The 8785-nt window shown below is 41.5% G+C and overlaps 1 protein-coding gene across 1 annotated transcript; it reads left to right on the top strand.

The window, feature by feature from the left end:
• Positions 1–675: 675 nt before the first annotated feature.
• LOC114528423 (scavenger receptor cysteine-rich domain superfamily protein-like) lies at positions 676–8693 on the top strand. Its single transcript, XM_028550044.1, has 12 exons — positions 676–738; positions 829–1043; positions 1559–1676; positions 2229–2501; positions 2810–3091; positions 3296–3457; positions 3700–3908; positions 5060–5195; positions 5487–5572; positions 5938–6154; positions 6476–6616; positions 7015–8693. The coding sequence occupies exons 1-12, from the start codon at positions 690–692 to the stop codon at positions 8337–8339; spliced, it is 3213 nt and encodes a 1070-aa protein (XP_028405845.1). The 5' UTR covers positions 676–689; the 3' UTR covers positions 8340–8693.
• The last annotated feature ends 92 nt before the right edge of the window (positions 8694–8785 follow it).

Here is an 8785-nt window from a genome sequence, read left to right as displayed (position 1 = left end):
TTTTAGTTTTTGCACGCATGTAAAAGCTGAAAACCTTCTAAGTTGTTGTATTATTTATTTCTGCCAGAAAAAACACACCAAATCATCAACAGAATCCAACCCTATGCGTCTATTCAATCGTTGATTTCTTAAGTATCATTAAAATGATTTTAAACTTTTGCGTGCACGTACGCGGCAAAAAACCCGACAGTAGAAAGTAGCCCTAATAAATAACACGGCCTGGTTTACAATTCAAAACGCCTTAATAACAACGCTACTGGTTATTCATATCTAAAGAATATTTTTGCATAAAAATCTACCAATATGTTTGCAAGTTAGAGTTGTGGTAATTTATCAGTCTGACTTCATTCCGTCACTGACGTTGGTCCACGCGGTTAACTAACGGCTAAACAAAACAACTATGCAATTCTGTCAGTGGCTGCTTCATTTAAACATTTACCACGTGTTCACAGTTACCAAAGAAACTCTAAATTGTGTATACCCGGCAATACATTAAACATTAATTATAATCATCAGTCTAGGCTGTCTAGCAGGTTCTTCGAGGTGTCTCTTGAGTTAGCGCACGCAAATCGTTCAGCAGACACTGCAGACACAATGTCTCAAAGTCGCCAGTCGTGATTCGAATCGCAATGAAGTTTGTTTTGCTTTTTGTTTGGCTACAAGCGAGAAATTCCCTCGAAAAAGGACCGATGCGAAGCAGCTGTCAGAATATTGGAAATTTTGCTGAAAAAGATGTCGGTATGTATCAATGTATGATTTTATATTATACATAAACAAATAAAAGACGACTTTTAAAAAACTTCATTGCCTCATTTTGACTCTTCTTAGATCACGCGATAGACAAAGGCATCATCGCTACGCACCAAGTCATATCGCCCATTCATTGCGCGTTCGAGTGTCTGGATAACGGTAAGTGCTTATCCTACAACTTTGAACGGGATGCAGGCGATGATGGACTGCACGGTTGCGAATTGGTGGATAAAACGAAGAATATGACGTCTATGAGTGCCCGCGCTGGATACACACATTATGAAACGTCAAAGGTATGGGGGATGCATACCAGGGGATATAATATCGACTATCAACAGTCAAGCTTGCCTTGTGTCTAAAAGCATTGTCCTTTCCGAATTTTGAGGACGATTGTTCTGAATATTCTATTCATTCCTAGTCCTGGGCCCCCAATTGCTGCTTCATTCCTAGCCCTTTCACACCTAGTCCTACAAGCTTCTTACTGAATGGTTACTGACGGATAAAGAAAAGTAGTATCCTAGCTACAAAGACAGAGAAGTTTCTCTTAATTCAGTCGAAAACATGCCCCAGAACCTTGAGTCTTCACATTTACTCATATTGTGGCGAGTCTGCAGGTCTATTATCATAAGAGCCTGAATAATTTAAAAGTAAGGACCGTAAAATACACAGGTGGCAATTTGGCGCGGTTTAACAAACAACGTTTAGGAATATATAAGTTAGTCTGTAAAATATGAAAGTTTGATATTACGATGAAAGTGAAATATGTGTTCAGTCAAACACCATAGCCTTTATTTGATAATTTCAACAGACATCGTGTGTCGGAATGGTTTGTGAGAACGATGGGTCGTGCATTCAAGATTGTGTCACAGGCGAGACAAAATGTATTTGCCTACCAGGTTTTCTCGGCGAGAACTGCTCAGTAGGAGGTACGTGTGTTTGTTTGTGGGACGGCCAGAAGCGAAAGTTTGCTTGTCTTTTGCGCGGTAAGCATATCTCCTCGCGTATTTGTTATGGACAGACAAATAAAAAGCATTCCCCCTCAATATTAAAGTGGGTTGGTTGAAACTATTAAATAAAGAGTATCAGAATATCAGATCGTATGCTTTGTAACAACAACTGGACCTCAAGATCAAACCACACCAAACCATATTATTCTATAACCAACCAGACCAGCACTTAGCGAAAAATACAATTTTAAACCACTGACCGTACTTTGAATCTGGCCAGCCTCATAACAACAGGTAACCATGGCAACACCATGCGATAGTGTAAACACCTTGGTGTTGACCTGGGTTTCTACGGCAACGTTTGCGCCAAACAGGTGGAAGTAAGTACCCCCTTACCTTGCCCCTAGGCCTGCCAGTAAACGACAGCAGGGACAGGAGCACCTCAAGCACATCCCAGCTCCGTCGTCCAATAAATGTTGCATGGTCAAACCCAGCCATGTCACCAAAAATATATCATATTTACGTTTACAGTTTCGCCGTCGATAACAGTCCATCCCAAAGGAGGAGAGGTGCACCCAAACGACACCGTGACACTGGATTGTTTTTCGCAACATACGGAATGGTGGAAATGGATCAAAGATGGCCATATCATGAACTTGGCGTTGAACGATCGCTTCAGCCTCCTTCCAAACGGAAGCTTGCAGATTAAACCATTCATCGCAACAGACAGTGGGTTATATTCGTGTACTGCATTAAATCGAATTGCAGGAGTTAATTCTAATGAAGGTTATGTCGGGGTTGCAGGTTAGTAGCTGAGTTATACTCAGGTGGGTTTTAAACAAGTGGGTGTCAAAAAACAGCCGAAGTGATGAGATAATAGCAGTTCCAGCCGTTCACCTTAATACATGTTTCTTTAAAATGAACTACTTTAACGGAGGTAGTTTTAATCATCATTTAAAAAACTTAAAGAAACCCACAATTTTAAAAGTTTCTACTCGCTGTGTGGAAAATGCTCCAGAAGCTTAATTCTGTCTCTTTGTCGATCATTTTTCCGACTCCTACGGTGACCACCATTGGAATATAATTAATGATTTATCAATGTTCCCTTGCAGCTTTGCCAACTGCAACAATTTCTACACGATTTGTCGAGTTTGGCTCTATATTCTACTCTTCCATATCTGCACGACTCTCAGGATTCACAGTCGTCGACGCTTGGTTTAAAGATGGCGTCGAAATCACCCCTGGTGAGGGGCAGTATGATACCTACCAGGAAGAAACCAAAGCTGTTCTTGTATTCCGTAACATACAGAAATCACACGAGGGATTTTACCATGTCCGAGCATCGAACACGCTTGGCGTTGTTGAGAGTAACAAAACCCAAGTAAAAGTTGTCAGTAAGTTCCTGCATTGAAAAGCTACAAGGAAGTTATATCATGACCTTCCTGGCAATTATGTGAAACAATTGCTCTTGATATTTTTCTCTCTCAAAAAGCTCTTTCTATGTGTTTAGTTAGACAAAATTTACCAGTGGTCATCTGCCCAGGACTGCATGATTTCGTAGCATCTTTTTCCACAAATAAAATATCCTATTTGTATAGTGGTATGTCCTGTTTTGGAGCACCCGGCCAATGGCATCAGACGTGGACCACGTGTTGAAGGAAATACAGCCTCATTCTTCTGCAAGTTTAAGTACACGCTTGCTGGAAATGAGAACCTCAACTGTTTGTCAGACGGAACTTGGAGTGGAGAGCCACCAACATGTGAGTGATGAAGAGACTTAGTTCCGTTTGAAGCAACCAGGCGTAGATCAGCAACCAGGTGTAGGTCAAAGATCCGTATGATTCCGCGATTGTCCACATTTTGTTGAAACATAGTTAGCAAACAATGTTTCCTGGTTTGTTTCCTGGTTTCCTGATTTATCTCTGCTAAACGTGTTCTTGGAGAGTGTTTAATTTTGAAAACCACCGGATATAAAAAAGAGCCTGTTTCTTCTTCTTTTTAGGCGCTTCTGACACCAGCGGTGATCACCCAATCCGTCTGGTGGGGGGTCCAGGGGATAACGCTGGTCGGGTAGAGATATACAGTGGTGGAAAGTGGGGTGCAGTAGGGGACGCAGGATGGGATATGAACGATGGCAATGTTGCATGCAAGGAGCTCGGCTTCCCAGAGGCTTTAGAAATAATGAAACAGTTGCCTGCGGATTATGTGCAGGTAATTCTTCTTCAAAATGTTCAAAATTCTATGTTCAAAATCTGTTTAACCTGAGCACTCATGTAAACTTTCGCTTGTTAACTCTCATCAACACTCATTCTCATTTGATCAGGACATGATAGTTGAGAAAACACTTATGTAAACTCTCGCTTGTTAACTCTCATCAACACTCATTCTCATTTGACCAGGACATGATAGTTGAGAAAACACTGATGTAAACTCTCGCTTGCTAACTCTCATCAACACTCATTCTCGTTTGATCAGGACATGATAGTTGAGAAAACACTCATGTAAACTCTTGCTTGCTAACTTTCATCAACTCTCATTCTCGTTTGATCAGGACATGATAGTTTAGAAAACACTCATGTAAACTCTCGCTTGCTAACTCTCATCAACACTCATTCTCGTTTGATCAGGACATGATAGTTTAGAAAACACAATAAACAACTCATCGGATCAATAGAAACCTCATGTAAAATTTAACTCTCATCAACTCTCATTCTTGTTTGATCAGGAAATGGTAGTTTAGAAAACACTCATGTAAACTCTCGCTTGCTAACTCTCATCAACTCTCATTCTCGTTTGATCAGGACATGATAGTTGAGAAAACACTCATATAAACTCTCGCTTGCTAACTCTCATCAACACTCATTCTCGTTTGATCAGGACATGATAGTTGAGAAAACACTCATGTAAACTCTCGCTTGTTAACTCTCATCAACACTCATTCTCATTTGATCAGGACATGATAGTTGAGAAAACACTCATGCAAACTCTCGCTTGCTAACTCTCATCAACTCTCATTCTCGTTTGATCAGGACATGATAGTTGAGAAAACACTCATGTAAACTCTCGCTTGTTAACTCTCATCAACACTCATTCTCATTTGATCAGGAAATGGTAGTTGAGAAAACACTCATGCAAACTCTCGCTTGCTAATTCTCATCAACTCTCATTCTTGTTTGATCAGGACATGATAGTTGAGAAAACACTCATGCAAACTCTCGCTTGCTAACTCTCATCAACTCTCATCCTCGTTTGATCTGGACATGATAGTTTAAAAAACACTCATGTAAACTCTCGCTTGTTAACTCTCTAGAGTTGGCAGTAAGAGCTCCCCTGGTTATATTTTATATATCTATTACGTACAGGTGTTTATCACCGACGTTCGGTGCAGTGGAAGCGAAGCAAAACTATCCGACTGTACTGTTAACGGAGAAACACTGTATGCTTCAAATATGAGGACAGCTGGTGTCGTGTGTCAGAATCTACGACTTGTTGCAGGCAGTGAGTAAACATTCTTCAATATCAATCGTGAATTCTACAATTGTCTAGTTTTTGGATGCAAGATTTGGTCACATAAATAAATATACGTTCAAAATTGTTTGTGACAGGATATAGGAGCTCCTTTTGGGGCCCACATGGAAATGACGTGATACACTAATAATTTGAATGCACGTGTACCTAGAGAATCATATGTAGAACGATAACTGACGGTTACTTGGCCGCCATCTTTGAAGTTATTTTGTAGTCAAATTTGATGATGTCTTCGAAAACAATCGATTCATTTCTCTCTAGATTCTTATCAAGGTAGGCTAGAGGCGTACACTGGTGGACGATGGGGGACAGTTTGTGATGATTATTGGACTCCGATGTCTACCCAGGTACATTTACAATTCTTAGCATTGCTTTAAATAGTCATATTCACAAGTTTTGGAAAACTATAGTAGCAGGCACAAAGTCTTTTTCTGAACAAGATCCCACCGTAGCGATTTTCAGTGATATTTGTAGAAATTTATCGTTGGTAAATTCCACTGACCAGTACTAGAGTATTATATCTTGCGTTATTCCTCACGAAACTAGTCAAATCTTTGCGATAATCTTTATCTATAAGAACTATCTGCTCTTACTGCTCTGACGCAAAATTTGAAAACGTTTAATGGATTTGTTGGCAAGAAGACACAGTTCTCTTCGGGCATTTCAAATCACATGGGAATAAAGTGATTTCTAACTTAAAATATCTGAACAGGTTGCTTGCAGACAGCTCGGCTTTCAACACGGCCGTAGTTTTGGTAATAACGCTGATGACAGCGTTCCAATCGTGATGGATGACGTCGTATGCAGTGGAAGAGAAAAGACTGTGTCACACTGCGCGCACGTGACGACAAGCAATTGCGCACACAGTGAAGATATAAGCATCACGTGCGAGCAAATCAGGCTGGTCGACGGCGCGGGTTACTACGAGGGTAAGCGGAAAATTGTGAGCTCTTCATGAGATCTGGAATGTCAAATTTTGTTCAAAGTTTAACTAAAAGATGATACAAATTTAATTTCATAACAACTTGGATTCGAACAATTGATTTTATGAACTAACAGTCTGTTCAGTAATATCTCTCTTACTTATGATAAAAATGATGGTAACAATTTCAGGTTCAGTAAATCCTAAATACACGACTTTAATCCTTGAGATAATTAGGTTAGGATTAGTGTTGGATTAGAATTAACGCTGTATAACAATTTGTAAAATCAACTCAGCGATTCTATGTGATGTATTATTACCTTCACAGGTCGCGTGGAGCATTTCCACAACGGGAGATGGCATACGATTTGTGATGATAGCTGGGATGACCTGGAGGCAACCGTCGTTTGTAAACAACTTGGATTTCCGGGGTATATCGCATCCAAACAGGGTGGTTACTTTCCACCAGGTAAATACAAATGTTCGCTAATTTCTAGACAGTAAAACGATAGAGAGCTTGTCTTACTAACTCTCCCAACAAAGGCTCTTAGTTCGGAAACGTTGTTAAGTCAAATTAGGCCTAGTTTAGGCAAAGTTTCAAGCCAAATCTTATCCTATTTTTGATCACGGACTTTTGCATCGATGAAAGGCATTCAAAAAGCACTAAAACTACAGATATTTAGCCAACATTAAATAAAGAGACTTTTAAGAGAGGTTCAGTCTTAGTTATACCGAATAACGGCCAGTTTTAAAACGATTGAAAAACACCATCCGGTTGATAGCACTATCCAGGCTTTTGTCCAACTGGCCCCTGACATATTTATGTAACGCTCACAAGGATTAATCGACTGCAACGTTTTCTTGAAGGAACTGTACCAATCTCATTCGACATGGCGTGTACAGGTTCAGAGGCTGTTCTCAATGATTGTTCAAAAAGCACAACAAGCGACTGTTCTCACAGTGAAGACGCCGGCGTTATCTGCCAGGCGGATGTCCGCCTTGCAGGTGGAAGACATTACTACGAAGGCAGGGTAGAGGTATACAAGGATGGATCGTGGGGGACAGTATGTGATCACAAGTGGGATATCACAGATGGCGAAGTGATTTGTCGAATGCTTGGCTTCCACGGTGGGTTGCGAACTTTCGACGGAGCACATTTTGGACAAGGAAGCGGAACGATTCACTACGATGGGCTACTATGTGATGGGAGCGAAAGCCGTATATCCCACTGCCCCCAAACCCCGCTCGGCACTTGCACCCACGCGAATGATGCCGGCGTTCGTTGTACCATCTTGAGGCTTGTCGATGGACCAAGCAGAAAAGCGGGAAGAGTGGAACTGTTCAAGGACGGCACGTGGGGTACAATGTGCGATAAAAATTTTACTAATGCGGACGCCCACATGATAAGGCTCGAGTTAGATAGAAGTTTCTATTACAATAGATGGAACACGCGCAGATATGGTAGGGGAACGGGCGAGATTAAAATTTTGAATATGACATGCCCTGGTTTAGTGGACAGTATATTGGATTGCGCCTACTCCGAGGACACATCAGAGTGCACACACGAGGATGATATTGGCATCGTAACAAATACTGCCATCAATATAGTGGGTAGTTCTGCTAAAGATCACAGCGGTACTGTGCGCGTTTTTCGCCAGAGATCGTGGTTAGACCTTTGCGCAAACGATTGGGACATCCGCGATGCGCATGTTCTGTGTCGGGAGCGGGGACTATCCGGCGCAATCGAGGCCACCAAGAAAGCGAAATCGTCCATCCTTTTCCGCGGTGGTATGCAATGCAAGGGTGACGAGCTTGCCCTCGATGACTGTCAAGAATCCGGGGTACCCCAGCCCTGCACCCACCTCGCGACGGTGACGTGTCAGACCTTAAGATTGGTCGACGGAGCAAGGCCAAACGTTGGTCGTCTCGAATTATACAGGTACGGCGCTTTCGGTGGAATCTGTTCCAACTCCTGGGATCCTCGTGACGCGCACGTGGCTTGCGTACAACTGGGTTACACCTCTGGTGTTCAGGCCACGTACCCAGCGCCCGCGGACAAGGTTAGGAGCAGTGGCTACATGTGGCTAACTAATGTGTACTGTGGGGGTCTGGAGAAGAATATTCACGACTGCCCCTACACACAGAAATCATGTCCTCTGGCGGATGAGGTCTGGGTCGAGTGTGTAGCTTAAACGCTTGAAAGCCTTTTACGCATTCATCTCTATACGAAACAGGACTACCAAGTGGACCATGATTATCTGATTTTAAATTTACCAGTATATATTCTTGCGATTTACACTGATCTTAGTATAACAATGGACCACGCAAAATGTCATGCAATTTTTTTATCACGTTTCATTCTGCGCGCATAGTAGATATTTAATTGAAATGAACTTCATTCTTAAGTTTTAAAATAACATTTGTTGTTACAAATATGAACAGTTCGCACATTTTACATGTGTCACGCAAGGTCGGATTTTATAGGGAAGGTGCCGCCCTGACATATCTTTCAACCTCCCCTAAAATTGAAAATTATTTCGATCCAAAAACATACGACAAAGTCTAAATTCTTAGGTACTAATAAAATTAAGACGTCTCTGTGATAGAGAAGCTTGTTTAAAGTTTAAACAGTTTCTTA

The sequence above is a fragment of the Dendronephthya gigantea genome, unplaced genomic scaffold (genome assembly GCF_004324835.1).
Source record: "Dendronephthya gigantea isolate DGI-Jeju-01 unplaced genomic scaffold, DenGig_1.0 000050F, whole genome shotgun sequence".
Lineage (NCBI taxonomy): Eukaryota > Metazoa > Cnidaria > Anthozoa > Malacalcyonacea > Nephtheidae > Dendronephthya > Dendronephthya gigantea.
The sequence above is the reverse complement of the archived record's forward strand: the minus strand, read 5'-3'. Positions and strand labels throughout refer to the sequence as shown.